Below are 23,356 nucleotides of genomic sequence, written 5' to 3'. Positions count from 1 at the left end.
TGAACATTATTACTTTTCCTCTGGTACAAAACATACATTTAGCAGCGGTTCAAGTGCCACTTATTCGTGTATCTCCACCGCACCGGGCAGGTTCAATCAAGTGCAGTCACACAACTTGAACAAGGTTGGCCAAACAGTGATGCAACTGGGAATTATATCAGCAAAAATCACACTAAATTGGGGGCAGCATGCAGAGTTGAAACTGCAAGCCATCTCATTTATTCATATCAAACTGTGTAAAGGAGCAAAATGCGCTGAAGTAATTAGGCTTATAGATTTCTTTTCTGGCTCTCAGCATGTGCTTGTCCCCCATTTGGACATGATATTGACTTGTGCGGGATAATAACTTTCCCGGGCACTGCTGGAATATTAATAATACGACTGCAGAGGAACATAATTAGAGTAAACAGGTACACAAGCACGAGCATGCATCAAATTGATTGTCTAACAGTAAAAGGTGGGGGTGCAATGAATAGTAAAGTCGGAATAATAAACTTTTCTCCTTTCTCACACACACACACACACATTCGACCTCTTGAGTAAAACCCACACACGTGCACAGGTAGACAGGAATTAACAGTTTCAGGCTAAAGAACAAGGTTTCCTCTGAGGTCAAACTGCCACAAACTGCTCTTGATAGTGTGACAAAAGTTTTTTTTTTTTCCAGAGGCAAAGGGTCAATAAGGCGAGAGCTCAGACTGAGTGTGTGTACTTTGTGTTCTGAGTAAACCATTTAAGTGTTGAGGTCGTGCTGCATACTAAGTGGTGTAAAATCTAAGGAGAGGTGTGACCGTGTCGCTGCTCCAGACAAGTGAGGAAAATTGCGGCATGCAAGTCAAAAGAGGTGAATGTGGAGAGACAAAAAGAGATCTGTGCACATCAGTGTTTTGGCCATCTGGCACAAACAGACACTGCTGTCTGCTCTGTTACTCAAATAGAAATTACATATTAGTGTTAAATAAAGAGGTGGGTGAATGATAACCCACCCAATGATAAGCCCTAAACACAAAGCACAGTGGAAGCTGATGGAACTGTCAGTAGTGTTGTAGGTATTTAGTCATAAACCAAAGTATTTCAGTCTGAAGTCGTAGACCTATCGACTGACATACCATGCTAACGGAGTGACATCCCTACTAGCATGGTTGGTAACAACAAAATGTTGAATATCAGTAATTTAATTTGACAAAACAATCCCAGCTCAAGGGTCTACTTACTAGCTTTTTGCAGGGTTCTCAAATGTATCCTTGCTCATGTTGGATTAATAGTCAAGAGGTCGATGAAACCATATTAGCTCCTTCATCATCCCACTGATGAAAACCATGTTGAAAGGTTCATATTCTAAATGCTTTATTTAGAATCATAGAGGAATGCGTCATAAAAATCAACAGAGAATCTTGCATTAATTATACTGTGTAAGTGAAAGAGGACTGCACACCAGGTGTTTGACTTAGTTCCTGTACATCCCTGTTTATTTCTCCTGGGAGCAGTTATTTGATCCTGTGAAATCACAAGATGTCTTCCACTTTCACCTTTATATCTTGTCTGCAAAAGATCACTGTGATCAAATAGCAACGTATGGTGTCAGTGCTTTTGTCAAACTACTTCTAAGTTAAATCAAAGCAGCGGGAACCCTTCCAAGTAAGTTTCCTGCCAACTTCGCATCAATCTGAGTAGCTAATTATGACAAAATCTAACCAGAGGACCAGCATGTGCTACAGTTTTCAAGCTCATATTTAAAGGAGAAGAGTAACATTTTTGGCTTTGCAACAGGAATACTGCCCCTGAAAATGGCACTGCCCCCCACCCCCACCATCTCCTCCTCAGACCTCAGACCAGCTGTCTTCCACCCCGAACCTCCACCGTCCTCTTCCCTCCAGTCTCCTCACTAAACAGCTTCCTGTCATTTTCTCTCTTCACTGGCTCATAAGTCTCTCAATGCATCAGAACATCTGTCATCTCATATTAGGGTCTCTCCACCCTTCTATAGGCTTTGCCATTGTGTCACAGATCTGCCAGCAACAACATCTGGTGGCATCATGGAGGTCCAGAGGATAATTGGCTGTACATACATTATAAAGAATACATTAATAGCCATGAAGAAATAGAGACAGTCTAAAAATACTGCAGGAACATTGTGTAGGCATGGATTCATTTAGTACTGTTCAGTGGAAAAGTGAACACTCAGAGAGTAGCTCTGTTATTAAGTACATTAATATCCACATATGCAGAGCAGGTGTAAATGTACATTACAGAGTGGAGAGTGACCCTTGAACATCCTTTATGAGAAGCCAGATTTGTTATAAGGTGACATTTCTGAATGGGAACAGTCTTCACATATTTAAGGTTTTATTCATATTCACATGCAGGTCATGCAGGTCTACTATCTTCCATTAGTCAAATGTAAAACTAATGTGGGTGAGTGGTGATGCGAATGACAGTTACGATGTGGTGCACAGTAATTACTGTATATACCTGACAAAATACACTGATGAGGAGGAAAGACCTCTACACATATATTAAAAAAATTAAACAATAAAATTCAATTTAAAAAAGTTGAATGGGAGGTAATCAAATATATGATTTTTAGGAATACCTGGAATATCCATCAATCCATCCATTATCTATATCGCAGGGCTGACATATAGAGACAAACCACTCACACTCAAATTCACACCTACGGGCAATTTAGAGTCACCAGTTAACCTAACCTGCATGTCTTGGATTGTGAGAGGAAGATGGAGTACACAGAGGGAAAACACACAGGCACAGGGAGAACAACAAACCCCATACACAAAAAACCTGGGCAAACCAAATGAAAAAAACATATCATTTCTGACCCACCTATGCATATAAGCATTGACTGGGACGCTGTGTTTCAGATAATCCATTTAGGACCAAGCAATACTCTCCATTGCATCTGCACCATCTCCACCTCCCTGTCCTCCCCCCTCACTAAGTTAATGACCAAACTAATCCCTCACTGAAGATGAGGCAGGTATGGAGTCCAGATAAGACAGAAACATCATGACAACACTGCCAGGCCTCAGAGCAACATTATTATAACATTATGGTATGCTGATCTGAGTTGATCTGAGTTGAGTCACAGAGGTAAAAATTCCAGTGTCACTACCAATTACAACATGTGGACAACAAGTCCTTAACCACCACCTCTCTGTCAGCTGCCACTACTGAATCTCATCAAAGGCAGACGTGTTTGCAGCCTCTCTGCAACATGTTACATGATGCTCAAGATGTTGTTGTGCCATCTTGCTGTTGTTGTTCCTGTTTACATCATCTTAGCTCTGAGGCTAACCCTGTGTTGACCCATAACTCTGACTCAGCTCTTATACCACCAAGTACGACACCATCCTGTTATTTTCTTCTTCAACGTTCCTTCCCTAATGATTTACCTGCTGTTTTCCTGGGATACAACTCATTAGTAAATGGTACGTGAGCAGGCATTCGCAGTCGCAAACACTCGCAGTTACTATGTAAGAATAGATGTACATTCATTCAACGGAGTGAAAGACGACATTAATCTCTGAATAACCAGGGTGCAAAGAACAGCAGAAAGTGAAGACTCAAGCAGACTTTGCCGATGTGACACTGGTAATATTTCATGCCATTCACAGACGCGCAGTAGAAAGGTTTCTATTTCAGCTCGGAGATATGAGAAAGAGAGATATGATTATTAAGCCTCTCAAGGCAGACTAAATAATGAGTAGTCTGTGCTTTGGGGGTTTATACAGGCCTATATGTCTGGTTCTCTTATTCTACTGGACCACTGACTCTGGAGACTTACCTTTCAATTTGAATTTATCTCTACTTGTGCAATATGGAAAATTGATTTTTTTTTTTTTTCCCTTTAATGGCTGCACTTGGTATAGTGCTCCTTGACAAAAAAGGCTTTTAATTTCAGTTAGTTAGAAAACTCCTGTGTGCATGTACAAGGTCTTTAAAGTTCTGCTTCCACTTCTGTTGTTCTTGTCGAGGACAACCGGCCACATGTTCAGTTTGCACTGCACAAGTGTATTCCTGTCACAGAGGAACCGAGACCCGACTCAGGACCCACATGGGGTCTGATCCACATTTCCTACTGTCAAACGGGTCCAGGATGGGTGTGTCGCGTCTGTTTAACACTATGTGTGACAGCCAAGTGGATCTGTGAAGACCACTGTGTATGCCCCTGAGCGATCAGCAGTCAGCTGTGAATTTGATGCAGATCGAGACTGTGTCTCCCGCCCAGGTTCAGGTCTGACATTTCATGGTTCTTCATGGGTCTGGGTCCAGTAACTGCTAGGAACTCAAAGCCATAATGAAAGCCAATACGTTCCTGTTGCTTTCATATTTGTAGTTTGCTGAAGTTTGCCGAGATCAATGAAAAGAAAGTCATTTAGTTTTAGTTTAGTTTCGCTCACTGACAGTAACTTATTTATCTTCTCTCAGGAGCTCATTAAGACTGCGACCTGATGTCTTCTGTCACAAATGATGCAGAACAGGTAGAAACAGGAACAAGAGGTATCTTTGAACTGTAGTAATACTGAGGAGATAGATACAGGACAGAGGAACAGCACACCTCTAATTAACCTCTTTTCCCTCTGATGTATCTGGGAAAATCCCTGCAATCACATACTGATGGGCATATGTGTTACCATGGTTACCAACTGATCTTGGATTACTGTGTAGATACTTAAAGAGATTGCTTCTTTGGCAGTTCCCACGATCAGCAGATAGACTGAGTAGATTATCCAGGCTTTGAATTTGTTGTAAAATTACATATCTGTTGACACTGAGATGAATGAGAGCAACACATAAACTGCACCTGTCTTCACCAGGGACTGTCTTATACCACAAACATGATTTGAAAGAGGCTATAATTACAAGGAAATTTGACACATAGTGACTTTAAACACAGAGCGAAGAAGCTGCATTTATGTTGACTGTTTTGTTGTTGTTGATGTTTTTGGTGTAGCCCAATGACTCAGATGTCTCCAGAGAGGAAATGACATTCCAGTCAGACGGTGTGACAGGTCACGCTCGCTGACTGATTGCAGTGAGTGGAAACTGATGTGACTGAATATTGACAGGAAATGACTGGAACATCTCATTTTCAGATGTAGCCTGGTAGGTAGGTGGGGAGCCGAGGCATCATGCTCTTTCACACTTACTAGTCTGAGTGTGTGTGAGAGAACATACAGTATACGCTGTATGTGTGAATATGGGTGTAAAACACAGGGAAAAGTTTGTTTACAAGGGATTTGGCATTTCCAGTGACATTAATCCTCCCTGTTTGTATCCTCTAACAACTACTGCCACAACAGCTGTGGCAGCTAATTCTTTCTGAAATGTTGTAGATTAAATTGGTATAATACATACATGCTATTGCCAAAAACTGACAGGCATTTTGTTCTCATTAGATGTTGTGTGAGCATACAGTTTTAAAATGCAGTTCTACATTTTCTAAAGAGGTAAAAAATGTAGATGCTGCCAGATCTGAGTTTGCTGTGGACAAAAAACTAATAATAAATATACTAATAAACTAATAACCACCATCTAATGATGTTTATATACAGAGAAAGTTACAAAAATATCTATATTCCCTGGTTTCTTTCCTTTTATCACATATCCTGGCTGTTCCTGTTTGGATCGGACTACTCACATTCCAGTAACACCGCGGCAGTCTTTCACAGCTTCTTTTTCCTGAACCTCTTTCTTACCCATCCACACACATGGAGGCTAAGATCCTGTGTTGAACATGCCTGTGTGTGTCCACTTACAGGCAGAAAGGCAGGAGAGACAGCAGGGTCTCCTTGGTGGGGCGGGCTGTGAACTCCGGCAGCGTCTGGATCAGTTTGTTCATCACCATGCGAAGGTAGCCCTGCAGCTGCTTCCTCCTCTCCTCCACAAACTTGGCATCCTGCAGAGAGAGAGAGAGAGAGAGAGAGAGAGAGAGAGAGAGAGAGAAACAGCGAGGAGAGACAGAGAAGAACCAGTTAGTTTAGAGATAAAATGATTCTTGGAAAAGCTGAGGTTAAAGCTGCAACATTCAACATATGTCTATGACATTAAAATAAATCAACAAACATAAAGCAGCTGTAATAATTTATTTTCATATGACAAATGGATCACATGACATATATATGAACACAAACTCTCTGTGGAGCTTTAATGTGTCTTTCAGTTCACTGCTTTGGCTTTAAAAGTCCCATGTACACTGTCTTAGCAAGAACCAAACAGGAGACAGACAAGGTTAGTGACTTGCTGGTGAACCCCAGTGGAGCATTTTGCAGCTTAAGGGCCAGATATTATTTGATGGAAGCCAAAATGAGAGCTGAAAGAAGAGTGAGTATTAGATATTCATCATGTGAACTGAATGCTGGTGTGTAAATACAAAGATTTGGTTACCTAAAATATGTCAGTGTTGTGTTCACAGCTTGTTTCTGTTTACTGGTTTATTGGATCAGTCCAGTTTATAACAACTTGGGTTTTGTTTTTGTATCTTTGGTTTTGGTTTTACAGGTAGAAATAACATGAGCTCACACACATGCAGAAACACCAATAAAGTAACTCAAAATCAGCAAATAATGCCTGTTCCAAAAGTGATAATCATTGCTGTATTAGAAACAGTCTGGTTGTGTTCACTCTCAGTTTCTTCAGTGTTGTTGGCTGCAGCAGTGTTGCCTCTCTCGGCCTCCCAACACGCCAAATGTTTTAAGTCAGAGAGCTCATCAACATGACTGACATGTATCAGGGTTTGAGCAGCCCAGCTCCAGGGGAGGGAGGTGGGTCTAACAAACACACACTGCCTCCAGGCAAACAGCTGCATACTGTGAGTGAAAGACCTGTGACTCAGGAGTGATGTTACCATGCAAGAGTCAAATCTTGCATGATGTGCCTCTCTGAGTTTTCCTATTGTCACTACAAATACTGTGGTTGCGGTTAAAACCAGCGATATCACACTGCCAGTGACCAGGCCTCCAAATCCTCATGACAAGCCATGCTCCCCATTTAATAAAAAGCCTACATTTCTGAGGATTAACACAGCCTAACATTCATGTTTGTTTTGTCATTTGGTTCCTGATGTTGAAGAAAAATCAGCCACAGCCATTTGAACATTCAGACCCCCTTTCACTGAGGGACTCTGAAGGCAGAGGCACAGGGCCACATGGCCAGCGTTAGCATGGCTAATCGGTGTCCAGCAAGGCTCAGAACAAAGCCTGGGCAAAGCTCTGTTTTGCTCTCTGGTGCTTGGGACTGGAACAAACTGCCATTGTGGGAGGCCAACATTTTCCTGTTTTTGAAACTACTGCTTCTCTTTTGATCTAAAACCCAAATGACTTTGTCTTAAAATACACATTTGTTTCTTCTGTACGAGAACAATGAACTCTTTGTGGCACCAGGGCTGAATAGATGCAGAGCACGCAACAATGGGAAATGTGAAAAATAAAGGGACACTTTATTAAAAAATACTGACTGTAGCAACCACTGTGTCAAAAACCAATTCACAGTAAAAGCACTGATAACACAAAAGCAAATTACTCCTGGTTAATAGATTTTTAACACCTGCAGCCATGAGGATTAGTGGATGTTACATTGAGCAGCTTCAAATCTGTGATTTAACTCAAACCTACAAGATGAGGGAAGAAGCTCTCTGTAGCTAACCAAACCAACCAGTAGGAGTCACTAGTGCAACAACAAGGAAATGATCCCTCACTGGCTTCCCATCTGCAAATATGGCCAAAAACCCAGAGGTAATGCTGCACCCAGGACTCTGCAGTGGTGGCATTATGACTCATAGTTTTGGTAAACTTGGATAAGTGTGATCAAGAAACATTTAATTAATGTATATTCAGTTTACTGGGGAATGTCTGCTGCCTTTTGCTGCATACTTATGGTGCAGCATATTCCAATTTCAGTCTGAACCAACCAAACACAGGGTAGATGACATGTGGTACAGTGGCCAGAGAGAACTTTAAAAACAGGGGAGCAGATAAGAGGTTCACTGTCGCCCCAAGAAGTGGATAAGTGTGTACATTTAGGAGTGGATAAGAAAACTCTACTTCATGCAGGGTAAAACAGACACGGTAGGAACGGGGAAATCTGATGTGTCAGATTAGGCTGTGTATGTCAGTGTGGGTTTTATGCTATGTCAACACAATAAGGGACACCCTGACTGTTTTCATGGATGTCAGAGCAGTAATAACACTAATGGACATCATGACAGATTCATCCTCTTGTGGAGACAGGGAGGAGGGCTGAAGAGGCCAGGTGCTGTCTCTTGTTTGCAGAGAGGAATGAGAGGGCAGAGTAAAACTACTGTGGCATACTGATGCAGGTACAAGGCTGATTCTGTCCTCTTATATCTGTCTGCTTACATGCAGCTATCTCAACACTGCTCTCTCCTAGTTTCATCTCCCTCTCTCCCCTTCCACACTGCTACACTGATATACTGACACGAAGCCTAAATCAGTCTATTATATATTATTATGTATATTATTACATAAATCATGAAGGTGGGCAAGGCTTTGTTTGAGTATCTTAAGGCCTATTTCTGTCTTCTGCACACATCCGTGCATACAGGAAGCTATACTGCCCTATCACAGCAGTAATTACATTTGGTCCCAACTGAGTTCAAACCTAAATTTGCATCAGCTACAAAACTGAGCTAAAAACGAAGCTAAACTACAGCATTTAAGTTTCAGGTTAGGAGTTAACTAACCTGACCCTAACTGCCATGTATTTATCAATACACAGCACAGTTAGGCTGCTGATATTTCAGAGTCATGGTCGGGGCCACCTGATCCCGACTCGCACAAACTTCAGTCAATGAGTCAGACAGACTTTGATATTCAACTAAACAACCCCTCTGCCCCTTCACTCACTCTGCTACTAGGGGGGTAGTGAGGGGGGGTGGCAGGTTATCTTGGTTCTTTCAGTTAGCTGTTCCATAAAACTAAATGAAGGAGAAACATGGCTGAATTCAGTCACAAACCCAGCTGAACCTGCTGCAGAACTAGATGTCAGTAGCTGCTATTATGCAATATGGTGAGGTTTAGCTGATTCAAAACCACATTTTCAAATATGTTAGTTTATATTTTATTGGTAGATATTACATTTGTCACATTCTGTGGCGATTATCCAAAGGGCATTATGTAGGTTTTATGGCAAAACTTAAAACCCTTTTTTCTTCACTGCTTCTGTCGTGAATATTCAGCCTCTGTAGGCCAGTATAGATGGTTTATGGACACCTTCTTCCATAAATTCTTTATCCTGTCACCTATCATGTCATAAATGTCATGGATACTGGCTGTAAGATAAGCCACATTTCTATATGCATGTTTATCAGCAGTATATGTTTACTGGTGGCTATGTGCACAAAATGTACCATGATATGGGATCATGAAATGGTCATGTAACGGGAGAAAGAAAAACTACACAGTACATGCACAACGCACAACACACACACACACACACACACACACACAGAGCAGCTAAATGTCACTCTCCAGTGAAAGCAGATAAGCAGGAGAGGGGAGCTGTCAATGGAAGAGAAGCGTAAAGTAGTCACATATGCGTCGGGGTCTCCACAACTGCTCAGTGAATTTGCTGCCAGCTGTACGCCATTCAACTCTATGGGAGGAAAAAAAAACCTCCAAAAAGCAAGTCTGAAGAACTAAAATGTTGTCTGGCAATAAAAAACAGTTTCAGAAGAGAAAAGTAACTACACCTTACAGTATCAACCACTGTTTTCTCCAACAGAAAATCAATACTTCCGACCAAGACCTCAATCCTGCATGAAAATCTAGAATTACTGTGTGTTTACAGTGAAATAGATTCCTGTTATGGGTTTTTCTGTTTCATGTCTCTGCAGCAGAAAGAGATGAAGGAAGGCTGTGAAGACGTCATGTGATGGAAGTCCCAGGCAAACCCACTGACTGCATAATAAGTTGTTATCTTGGCTATTCAGATACTTTACAGAGGTGGTCTGGTTTCTCAGAGTCACACATGTGATCGAAATAAAACACAATCTCTCAGGTCACCACTCTAAACAGGACAATCAACCTCACTTCTGATTTGAACCTGTAGTCCACTTCAACTAAATGAGAGCGGACAGCGTTGGTACACGCCAGATAGAAAACAAGGTCAACACTTTCCACCAAGTCAGCCCACACTGGACCACAGCGGGGCTGAACAGCCTGTTCTCTCAACGTTTAAACCCACACCAAAACGTGGGTCCAGGCCATGCATAAAACATTACAGGCAATTCAGGAACGCTCATACAAGACCTCCACAATGTCTCCTTGTCATAATTAAAAGCGTAAAACATGTATATTGCATAATATGTGAACACAACATGCTAAGACTGGTTAATAATTCACTTTGTAGTTTCTGATTAATTAATCAACTCAGCCTTGGCACTCTCTCTCTCTCATTCTCTATGTAAAGATAGGGCAACTGCACAGGGCAAATGGTGGCTATGTAAGTGCCATTTTACTGCTGTGATTACCTTTCGGAGCCCTTATATAATGTTAATCAAAATGATGCAAATTCCATTTAAACAGACATCTGGTATTTAAGCATCAATAAATGATTTTAATTATTGTTCTCATCTTCCCTCCACTCCCTTGTGTAAATGGCATCCTGTTTAATTGTGTTTCTGTGCAGTTTTAAATATTATATCACTGTTGAATGAAGCACATGAGAGTGATCACTGCTGCACGGCCCCCACCTTCAATAAAATGGACGAGGAGAACCACATATGTTGTCAGTGATGGCACACAGCAGAAAACGAGTGTGTTGGTCCACTGTCAAATGGAGGACATCAGGGTAGTGTGTGGTTGTGGTTACTGAGACACGTTTCAGGACATTTGCTAATCTTACTTCACTATGTTTTCAGTGACAAAACTAAAAAATGTTAGTCATCACACAGGCTACATGTAGGTTACCTCTGAACATCCCAGATAAGTTATAATGCTGGAATCAGACCCTAAATTCAACAGAAGAGATGTTTGATGACAGATTCGGTGGCCTGAGGGGTTCGGACGTGATGATGAAAATGTCCGGTTTGCCTGAGCAGTGACCGAACCCAGAGAAAGCAATTGGTAAACAGTAAAATGAGGCTGACATCTGAAGGGCAGGCAGGTACACCAAAGTAAAACCAAACTCTGCACTACACAGATTCAGTTAGAGGCTACAAAAGTACTGAGAGCTGAACACAGACAGACTTTTAAAAACAGAGCTTTCTCTCTGGACACCAGCACAAAGACAGAAATCATGGGTCAGCCGTGGTCGGCCCCGATACCAAGCACAACAACACAGCTCGGTGGGTTTTCTTCTACACGTCCTTATCTGACTGGTTACTGAACATGGGTATACTGACTCTCAGCGGTCAGTGGCCATCCCAAATATCTTCTGTCTTTTTTGTTTTGTTTTTTCACTCTGTTGCTCCCGGGAGAAAGAAACCACAAAGTCTTCATTTGTGGCCTTGAAAGAAAAGAGAGAGAGAGATAAAAGCAGTGCCAAAAGTGCAGTGATTTTTATCAAAGCCTTAGGTTGGTGAGTGACTTGAGTGAGCAGGAGGAGCGACAGTGATACAAGTGGGCAAATGAGAGAAATTGATATTGAGGGCGGAGAACAGAAAAGAAAGGCAAACGCCTTTGGACATAAGCCATAAAATCTAAATGAGGTGCGACCAGTTAGAAAACCTGACAGCTGGACTCTGGGGTCTGACAACAACATGGTTTTGATGTCATCATTCTGGCCCCTCTCTGTGTCAGCGCTCGCATCAGGGGGAATTTGACAGGCGCGACTTCGGGAACATTTAGCCTGTATGCCTGGCCAGGCCCCTGACAAATCAGCTGGTTAAGAGCTGTCACAGGCGGTGTGTGTGTGTGTGAGAGTGCATCTGCACCAGCGTATGTGTGTGTAACATCATCTGCATTGTTAGGTTACGCAGCTGGACAGTCTCGCCTTAAGCACTCGGAAACATACAGAGGGAGACTCTCATTGGCTCATTAGCAGGACTAGAGAGACAGAGACGCACAAATGAGCCAAAGAGGCAAAGTCTTGATGATGACGAGGCCTCGCGGGGCCACGGCTACCACTGTCAGGGGTCAACGCTGCCACTGGCTGTTTTGACATGAGCCAACTTTTTTTTTCCTGAATGAAATGAATCCAAATGCTGATTCCCTCAACAGTATTTACATGAGTGCTAATTATAATGATAGCTTAAGGTGTCCTGTTTACAAGCTACACAGTCAGACACACACAGCTCTCACCATGATCTACAATCTCTGTGTAGAGACTACTACACATCACATGGATGAGAATGCTAAAAATACACAGTGATCAAATGCTATTTTCAAGATAACTTCTGTTGTGATTTGGTGCTATATAAATAAAACTGACTTTTTGACTCTATTTATCAGGTGTTCAGGTGGTTTTAATTGTATAACACATCATAAAACCAGATGGACAGGTTCTTAAAGTGCTGAGAATATGGAATTTTGAACATATCTCTCAACTCTCAACCCCACAATTATACAATTTCACTTCACTAACCTGGATATCAAAAATGTAATTAATGAGTCTGTCTTCTTCCAATGTAATCACAATTTCACTTTTCAAGGTGAACTTGAGGTAATATCAACCCTGAAAGCTGTGTGTCAGTCTGACCTCATAAAAGCAGAGATATGAGGTTACAGTCTGATCCTGAACCTTGAGTCTTTATTTAAGCACTTCAAATGTTTTAAAAGAGCCAACTCTGAAATACAAAAGTTATTTATTAAAAGTGGAAATGACACATTTATTAAGCAACTCACTTCTCTTTAAATTGAGAGGTAAGCTATGATCATGTGATAAAGAGTTTCCCTGTCGCTCTCAGTCACATGATCAATGACATGTAGGCTTGAAGAGGAATAGCCAATCAGTAATTAGGAGAAGGAGGTGATAGAAAGTGAATCCAGTATTGTGCAAAAAACTATTTTGGCAACTTGTGATATTTGGCTGATTCCAAACTGGCTAAAATAAGGTGTCAGTGTAAACTCAAATGGTAGCAGGATAAACCTGGATGAATGTTTTACTCTCCCCTTCATCAGCATGTTAGTTTTTAAAACATCTTTAGTTATGTATCACATGCCACTGTAGCTTGACCTGGAAACTGTAGGCAGGTAGAGGCTCACTGCCTACAAGTAACTAAAATATCAAAGCAATATCATCTGTAGTCTTGGCATGCATCAGCACAAGCTCACCACATTATGTGCAGGGTTTAGAACGATTTGCAGCCAAGTGCAGTGATGGAAAAGTACTGCAATACAAGTCCTGACCTTTTTTTTCTTCTGCTTCTCCATCTAAAAAAATATTAATTACTATGCAAAAGGTCACTAAATGACTGGAAAGGAAGGTATGATATTCACTAAGGGTTTAAAAAGGTCTCCGTCTGAAATACAATTGAGAACTTTGTGCTGAAAATACACTGATTGGAGCACATGTCTGTTTCTTGTTAGTTAAACCCCCTGCCTTGTCAGGTGTAACATGATCCACGTGGAGAGGGCTGGTAACAATTCTGGGATTCACCTTTCCTGCGAGTTCCTCTGTAGCAGCAGTGATGAGTCCTGACACCACACAAGGCAGAAGATTAGTTAAACAGTCCAATCCCAGGGCACAAGTCAGTCAAGTGTTAGCATATTATCTCACAAAAGTAAGTGTGTGCGTGTGTGTTTGTGTGTGCAGGTTAGCTGTAACATGCGATAGGTACGTGTAAGACGTTTTTCCCATAAGTTTCCCTGCGACGTAAATCCACAGCATAGCAGATGCTCTTTGACAACTTTAGCTGTGTTTCTCTCCTGAGCTGTCAATCATTTCCAGGAGTGTGTGTGTCTGTGTGTGCGTGTTAACGGGCAGCATGAAAGTGAGAAGAGTCCTTGGCATGTAATACAGTCAGTAAGGGGAGTGTGTGTGCACCCCCCCCCCCCCCCATCTCCGCTGACAGTTTGTGTGTTTCATGCCTTCCTTACCAGAGCAGGGATTCACGGTGCAGTTAAAAGGCTTTTGAAGGTCTCTCCCTCTCACATCACACCAAGTCACACGTTCCTAACATTAACATTACTCCATCATCAGCCGTACATAACAGTGAGAGGCCGTGCGTGTGTGTTTTTATATCCCAGTGGGGACTTTAACCTTATTGCACACTAACCTATGGGGACTTTTGTTGCCATGGGGACAAAAATTGACATCCCCATGGGTAGAGTGTTTTTTGAGGGTCAAGACTTAGTTTTAGGGTTCAGCTTACAATTATGTCAAGGTTAGTGTAAGGGGGCTTATGCCAATGAGTGTCCCCACGGAGATAGTGGAGCAAAACTGTGTGTGCGTATATATGTATATATTCAAAGTCAGCTTCGGATTTACAAGACGCGGTGGTTTAAGTGTCACTTTGTCATGGATGAAAGACAGCAGCAAAAACACAGAGACAGAGATGAGAAAACTATAGAAATGAAAGAACAAAACAGAAACAGATGGACGGGGAAAGTTGTCCAACACAGGTATTGTCATTAACTAAATGTTCTGAGAAGCCATCAGCCAAGGATGGTGGTAAATAAATTCATTACAATAATATATCATCAGGCATTCTCTGTGCTTTATGGGAATGCATACTGTATGTTTTGTTCTTTAATTTGATATTCATTCAAAAAAGAACAAATTGTGCAGCATAAAAACCTGCACAAGCCTTACCCACAGCAGTTTTTTAGTAGTCGTAGCACTGATTTTAAAAGTAGGTTCAGATTTTGTTTCCCCTTCACAGGGAACCTTTAAATCCAGCACTGACCAAGAAGCCGCCGGTTCCATCTGTGCTAGGCTGCTGTATGTCTAGGTTGTTAACCTCAGTGGCTGGTTGAAAGCAGTGCAGATGTAAGAAAACAACACATTTTCCATTGTTACTGAAGTGCACTGGATTGAGGTAAAACTCGAACTATAGTTAAAGTACTTTTATTATAGCTTTAAGGTGTTTAATGCAAAACAATACAATTACAATTTTAGGAAAATTCAGGACAGGGACTCAGAGCATAGAGACAAAGGCAAATGAGGAGTTTCTTTATGGCCAAACCTCACTTTTCTTTGACTTCTGTACATTCGTATACCACTAATTTCAGCTTCACTTCCACCTATTTTAAATGCCAGTACTCCATAAGTAAATTGTCCATGCACACTCTTGCTCTCTAACAGCTGCGCTGCTCTCCATTTCATCTGAAGAAGGTCTTCACCGCTGCCAACACTACAAAATACTCCTAGAGAGCCAGAAGCAAACACTGACTGGATTGAAATAACAGGGAACCTCAGCACGGCAGGCCTGCTGATTACTAAGAAAACCACAAACACACACACAAATACACACACACACACATATATATATTTATATAAACACGCTCCATGCTACAAAGACTCACTTCAGAGGCATAAAAACAAAGTAACACACACACACACCTTTTGAGAAAGAGTAGCAGTGTTTTACACACATACACACACACACCCTGGGATACATACACAGCCTGTACAACCTTTCTCTCTCAAACACACACACACTTACACAAAGTACAAGTGCTTTTTTATGCTGCGCTGCTTCAACTTTCATGGAGAAATTCATGATTTGCACACACACACACACCACACACACATTAGACACACACACACATACTGTATACCCAAACCTCACCAGTCTGGTAGATATCAAATCTTTAAGCTATAAAGCCCTCCAGCTGCTCCTTCATTTCATTTCAGTCTGGCCCTAAGGCCTTGAGCTCTGTTTTGTGTTGGAAAGTTTCCCCAAAACTTCTGTTGCTGGAGCAGCTCATTTTAGAAATGTGAACAAATCACTAGATTTAATTAATTTCACCACTTGCAGGACTTCATAATATCCACTAGTTTGTGGTGTATGAAAAAAAATCTTTTCAACTGAGGCTTTACTTTGCTGAAAGTTTATATGCAGTTGCATGTAGCTCATGTTTAATTACATTTTTTAAATGTCTGATCTTTCGATCGTCACTAAACTGTAATCTTCAGGAGAATTTTCTTCCAATTTGAGTACAGGTTCGTCAGTAGACCACACTCCCCCTCTCTGTCCATGGAAAGCGAGTATTACTCAGCGAGCAGACAGAAAATACCAGCCTCATCATAAACCCATTTTCCAATAAAAATATCTCTTCCCATTACCCAAGCATCTCTCTTCTGATTCACCAAATGTTCAACCTCAAATATAACTTTTTGTCATGTCTGGATGTATTCTTGGTATTTTCAGGTTAAAGGGTCTATAAATGTAAAATGTGCAGATGTATGTTAAATGCAAAAGAGAGAGGGATACATTAGAACAGACAAGAAGTGCTTTTCTGTGCAGCTTGTGAGCAGCATCAATTGGAGCGAGATTCACGGTTATAGGTAAGTTCACGTTTTAATATCAACTGTCAGACGGGTTGATCAGAACACACAGCTCTCCACAGTACAGCCTGACTCAAACATCATCACTGTGGGTACAGTATATTTGCGAAGTGACAAAAACTTTTAAAAGAGCGAGCAAAAACAAACTGTGTGGGTGAGTAAAAGAGACCTCAAGAGGGTTATAAAAATGGCTCCACTCGAAATGAAAAGCCGCAAAAAAAAAAAAAAAAAAACATGAAAAGAAAAAACAGAGCTAAAGGTGATTTGGATACAGAGAGAAAATAGCATGAAAACTCAACAAAGAGGGGAACAACACAAAAAAAGAATCTTGCAACATATTGTGAGACATAAATAATGAATGAACGCGAGTGAAATGAAACAACAGAGAGGAAAAGGATTTATGTGTATTATTCAGAATGACTCTGTCACTGTAACCTACACTGAGCCCTGAAAATTAGTCTCACTGAACGTCTCTGGCTGAAATGTTCCAGTTTGTCACATCGCAGTGTACTGACCACACCCTAAATACAGTTGCTCTAAAACTGAAGTGCAAGGCAAGGGTTCAGTGTGTGTTGGTCTTTCTAGCCGCATGTGACATTCCTGCTTTAAAATATGGTGGGAGAGTGACAAAGTCAGGGCCGCTTATTCTGCAGTGACGGGCGACTTCCTGGAAACGGTGAAAACCAATAATTCACACAAAGCTGCAGTGTAATGGGCTTTCAGGGTGCTTTCCAGGGCACAATGACACCAACTGTCCAGGCCTTTGATAGACACTTGCCCCTCCACACGGTTGTGCACACCCACACACACACACTCGACCTCGTCTCACATTTGCAGCCCGCGCAACTCAGCGTTCAGTCCCGTTTCTCGCCGTGAAAGCGCTGTGTCTTTGAAGGTGGGGAGTCAAGATGACAGCTTTTGGCCATGCCAGCGTCAAATCTAACGAGCCAGAGAATCGGGGTCAGAACCAAATTATCTCCCAAAGGTTGGAGGGAGACAGAGGAGAACAGGGGGGGGGAGTGAGAGAGATCTCCTAGTTACTAGTGAGGGAAGTGAGCCATAGAAACCCAGGGCAGGACTGTCCCCCTGTAAATGAAGAGTGAGGTTGGGTGTGTGTCAGCAAAGTAGAAAACACAGGAAAGAGGAGGAGTGATAAACTGCTGGCAGGGAACTGGCAGTCATTAACTCCCATCACCGCTTTACTTGCTTGAATTTAAAGGCTGATATAAATATTTACAGCCTGATGTAAACTTTTATGATAACTGGTTAAAGTGATGTGGTGATTGTATCTTTTATGAGGGGGGGAAAAGGTTCAATCGACCATTCGCTAAACCCGTCCGCTGAAAATCCAGCGACTGTCCAGTCAGAGTTTAGCAAGCTTTGATTTTCTCCACACACCAAACAGATGTACAGAGGTCTGAGGTAAGAGCGATACTCCAACACAAAAAGTACAACAGCAAAAGTCTTAGAAATGGAATCTGCTTTAAGCAAATACTACTGTTGAAAGGAACAGGTTATGATTACTTTGAGCTCACCTTGTTCCCTATGGCTTTCTTGGGTGGGAAGTTGAAGGTGTCCACCTGGGGAAACTGGCTCCTCAGGTGGTTGTGAAGCTCCCTGAACTCTGTGTAACGTCTGTACACATTCCACTCATTGTCCAGGATGCGGATGTACACCTACGGAAAGGTAAGACACATGGTTGATCACCATCAAGTCCTCTAATCACTGAGTAGACCGACATACAGACATTTCCTCCTGTGAGAAGCTACCTTAACCAGAATTCTGTTAGAAAATATGCTATAAGAAAAAAATAAAGAACATGAACAACAATAGCACACTGTATAGTCTTTTTTTGCAGTTCACATATTTGTCATTAAGCGCTTACAATAAATGAATGAGATGGGCGAAAGAATAACTTCCTCTCATGCTTGCAAATGTGTATTTTCACTTACATACTGCAACACATAACAGAGAAAGAGTCTGTCTATAGACGTGACTGTGCTGCCACCATTTCCATGCACCATTAGCTGCTTTATTCAGACTCACGAAAGATAGAGGGAGCGGAGAGAGAAGGAGAGATGAGCCTATTACAAGAAAGAGGGAGAGAAAAAAGCAGGAGATAGGTTGCATTTTCACAGTAAAAAACAGGGAATACACAGAGACAAAAGAGAGAGCAGAGTGGCTTTCAAGAATTCAATTTCAAAATGTCCAACCGAACAAAAAATAGACTTGATTCAGGTACATGAAAACAGGAATTGATTTAAAAATCGACCAAATAGCAAATGTACCCAGGCACAGCTGCCCCCCACCAGGCAAATCAAAAAATAAAGTAAACAAAAGACATGAACGTCAACATTGCGCCATAACGTTGTACTGCATGTTCCCTTCCAAACCCACATAGTCCTTCAAGTGTTCATGATTACTGCTCTGTAATCATCAACAACAAGTTACACACAAAGTCAGGACACAAGAACAGACTGAAAGCTTTTCAGAGGTCCTTTCTAGTTTCTGGTTAAAATGGTTGTCAACAAACCCTGAGTAACATTCACCAAAACACTGTTAGTCATCTTTGATGTAATCTCTCATTTTTTAAACCTTGATGTAGCTTTAGGGTCACATGAAGTTGACTGAGCATGTATACTGTTATTTTCAGTGCTGCCCAGTTACACTGCAGTCTGATCAAATGCTGCGGTGCTCCACTGGAGTCAGGATTGATGTGTATCACCCCAACACACCACAGCAGCTACTGCAGAAGGAAAGGATGACTCTTAAGGCACCTTCACCAAAAGTGCTCGTCAGTGGTCCATAATCTCCTGAACTCCCACACATCTTTACAACATCAGAAAATGGGGTAGCAGTTTCCTGTAGTTGTCCAAAATCTACAATCAGACACGTGTTGAGGGTGAATCTACCCATCAAAGAGTCATCGAGGCATTTGACTCAAAGCCACAAATATCTACCTCATGGTGGCGCCAGACATTTTTCGAGCGATAACCCAAGTGATCTATCGTTTTGGAACCATGAATGTCTAAAAAAAAAGAGGTGCAAACAACAAACTGTCTGAGCTACAGGGACTCATACTTCATTTTGTGTTCACATCAACCTCTGATACATTTTAACGAGCATAGAAGCAAGTAGATAATGACAGAAATTTTTTGTTTTGAGGTGACAGTTCCTCTATTCTGTGATCTTTGTCAGCATGTATGCTTCTGTGCAGTCTAAGTTACACGACAAACACGAGAACTGTGGCATTTTGGACAGCCATTAAGAGGAGACTGACAGCTGAAGCTTTGTTAGCTGTTAAATGTGCTGTTAATATTTCAGCATCAGTGACAGACATGTCTAGACACTGTTAACATTATAAAAAGATATGAGAAAATGACACTCCACAGTGTAGTTGAATTAAATGCTCTCAAGTGTATATCATCATTTAAATGGACATTTACTAAATAAGTGGGAGGTGAGAAAGTATACCAAGATGTTTTCTTTTCTAACCCTATGTTGGCTTTTCTCTGTCTATTTTATCAGCTAACACTCACTTTATCTACAGTATAATCACAGTGACATGAACATATATGTCATATATGTAGAGCAGGGTTAAAGACCAAAGAAATCTATCCTTGACTGTACAGGTAAAGACAGGCATGATGGACACAACAGGGGTGAGGAGGGAGAGACACGAGGCAAAGATAGTGTGTGAGCTGTGCACGTACAACAAGGGAATTTATCATAGTCTGACCCACTCAGTCAGCTGATGTACCGACAAGGTCAGCAGTTGCAGCAGCAGTGGTTGAGACTCACAGCACACTAAGGTATTAAAGCTACTTCGCAGTTAAATCTGAACACACAGACATGATATACACATTTTTAGATTCAATGTGACCTGCACTTTATGAGGATATCATACTCTGTGATGGCCATCATGAGAAACATCAATAAATCTTTATAATAAATCTTTATAATAACCCTTTTCCTTGCCCGAGAATCATCACACTTTAAAGTAACTGAGTATAAATTGTATGTACATCAGTGCCTTTTGCTAACTCAGCATACATATTGGTGCAATTTTGCTAAAATTTGTGCAGTTGTCTTGAATTTGTCTCAGGAGGGTACCACAGTTTTGGGCTACTGCTTTACAGCATCTTGTTGTATTAAGAGCAGCTGCGCTGAAGGAAAGACCAGAAACTGGTAAATGACAGTAGTGGTTGACAAGATGGGAGCAGACAAGGCCACTAATGGACTGAAGACTTGTCAGATCAGCACTTCATGTCTGACCTACAGAAGCACATCTAAGTTTTTACCAACTTCTTTTTTGCAAGTTAAGAAAAGCACTGACTTGTTATGATCTGGTTTTGTGTGTGTGTGTGTGTGTGTGTGTGGTGTGTGTGTGTTGTGGCATCTTCTATCTTGATCAAAATGAGGGATGGAGGCTCAGCTGACTAAACTGGGCCAAAATAAATGCTTCTTCTGGAAGAATCAAAGTCTCCTGTATGAAAATATTTCAGGTATTAAGTAAAAAAAAAAAGACATTCACACCTCGCATTTGATAGATCACAGAAAATTAAGGACAATCAGTCAATGTCACCAAGTGAGTTTGGCATCTAAAGGTAGATTAATTGTTCACACTATAATCTTGATCAACATTTCATAATTCAGAACTTTAGTCTGGCACAAAAGTGTTTAAACTTATGTGCAGGAACATGTTGAAAAATAAGCAGTCGGACTTGACTCTCCTTCATGATTGTCATACATAAGGACAAAACAACATCGGAAAGCTGAATTTCCACACATCCACATCAGCATGCTTCCAGCACAGATCCATCAGCGTAAAAACAGGCATGTCAAAGTCAGAGTGAAGGCCACACTGAGCAATTACTGTAGCATTAAGTGGAGGGCTAGACATTTCATAATGTATTATACATTATTGTTCAGCTGGGAAAAGCAAGGCCTGCACTTTTAAATATTCCATATGGTCCTCTGAAATGCTCTGCTGAACATAAAGCCCTGATAAGCGGGATGAATAACAACCTATGGTGTCTTATAACTAGGAATATTTGATACAATCCACCACACCGACCTAAAAGTAACATTTCAGTGAGTGTGAGTAAAAATAATTAATAAATCACATCTTATTACCATATTTCTACATAATCCACAATGAACATACACTAGCCTGCTTCAAAGACCAGACTACAGTGGATGCATACAGTAAAATGTCCTCATGTACTGCAATGTTATGTTGGGTCTGAGTGCACATTAAGAGCTGCCTTAGCAAAGATGTGACAATAGAAGCAGTCCCATAGTGTCTGTAGTTTCTCAGACATCAAATGGCTCCTCACATATGGCAGTATTAGCACAGCGAGCTTAATCCACTTTACACCGTCTCATTGGCATACTTATTTATGGCAACACATTAGCCTCTGCACACAGCTACCCGCTCCCTCCTCCTGACTAATCACAAATAGTCCTTCATTATCTCTGACAAAAATCTTGGCAACATCCAAACTGCAGCATCCTTGAATATTCCAGCACCGATGCTTAGATATCTCCAATAAAAGCCGTCTTCAAACAGGGACAGGGTCTCTGATCACGATTCAGAGGGACCTCATGGAAAATGGTTGATGGGTTTTGGCTGCTGTTGAAAGCTCGCCTGTGATGGACACAGTCCTATTGTCAGTATTTAAATGGCTTATGAGAATATCTGAGAAAGCATAATAATACATTTGATGAAAATATGACCTCAATGACTCGACATAAGGAGGAAAATCCACCTTTGGTTCCTGAAGTATAAACACTTTATTATGCTAAGAAATTTCTTTTTGGTGGTGAACTGCTGCGATTCACTTCTTTGGTACAGCCACTTCTCTCACAAAATCGACTCAGCTACTTCAGGTGGAAACTCGCTGCATTCAGCTTCAGGCCATTGTAGCAAAATGAAAGGTCAAGAAAAAGCGTACATGCTGCTCCTATATCCTAATACTACATGTCACTAACATCTTTCAGTTTTGTTTCCTGAATCTAATGTAGGAATGTTTGTGTCTGCACACGATGCATTCAGGGACAGTATTGTGTAGGGTGTGGGTTCACCTACTCTTTGGCAGCGTTCAGAGCCCGACACGTAATCCCTGTAGCTGCATGTGTAAAAGTAAAGAAAACAGATGTGAGTAAAGCACGAGTATTATACAGCCTGTGTAGACAGCAGTATTGATTAAAACAGGAGTGAGTCTCTTCCATCAGATGCACGTGAGTTGGACGACTGAAAAATAGTGGATGAATCCAACACTGTGACAAATCATATGTTTTATATTCACGCCAAAAATGAGTCTTACAGACCCCTCAAACTGGTGAATTTGCAATTTCAAAACAAAATATTAAATGTGTAGGAATAGTCTGACATTAGATTGGAAACAGTGACCTCCTGGAGTCTTGTTTTCACCATGAGAGCAGAGACTGGGACTGGACACTAACTCACAACAAGAGAGCAAATAAGTGTATTTGCAAATGTTGAGTGATTCCTTTAGACACTTTTTAAATTCTTTTTAAGTTGGGCATCATTATTTCCTAGCCTCCAAAAACGATCAGAAATCTTTAAGTTGTTATGAATAACTGTTATTTGTTCTCTGTATCATGAAACATTAACACTGAGCTTTTTTTAGATGCTCATTTCTATGAACTAGACTATTCCCATAGCTTACTGTTGACATTTAAGACAGAATGTCACTGGGAAAGAAAGAAAAGAAATCAGTTCCTGCTCTTATGAGAATGTGTGTGTCTGTGTTATCTCTTGTCCTTCCACTGAGTGATAATTCATTTCAACAATCAATGTCAGATGACAGTTATCAAATGATATTAACTATGCCTGGATGCTGACACTTTAACAGAAGCTGCGCCCTGTGCTCAGCCTGCTTAGCTGTAAAATGGCTGGAAT

The 23,356-nt window shown here is 41.2% G+C and overlaps 1 protein-coding gene across 1 annotated transcript in view; it reads right to left on the bottom strand.

Annotated features, from left to right (window-relative positions):
• Positions 1-23,356, bottom strand: part of snx29 (sorting nexin 29) — a 119,041-nt gene that overhangs the window by 5,691 nt on the left and 89,994 nt on the right. The window contains exons 19-20 of the mRNA XM_018685492.2: positions 17,964-18,104; positions 5,778-5,917 (exon numbers count right to left, since the gene is read on the bottom strand). Coding sequence (XP_018541008.1) covers positions 5,778-5,917; positions 17,964-18,104 — 281 coding nt within the window. The remainder of the gene's footprint in view (positions 1-5,777; positions 5,918-17,963; positions 18,105-23,356) is intronic.

The sequence above is a fragment of the Lates calcarifer genome, linkage group LG23 (assembly GCF_001640805.2).
Source record: "Lates calcarifer isolate ASB-BC8 linkage group LG23, TLL_Latcal_v3, whole genome shotgun sequence".
Classification (NCBI taxonomy): Eukaryota; Metazoa; Chordata; class Actinopteri; family Centropomidae; genus Lates; species Lates calcarifer.
Note: the sequence above shows the minus strand (reverse complement) of the source record. Positions and strands in the feature narration are given on the sequence as shown.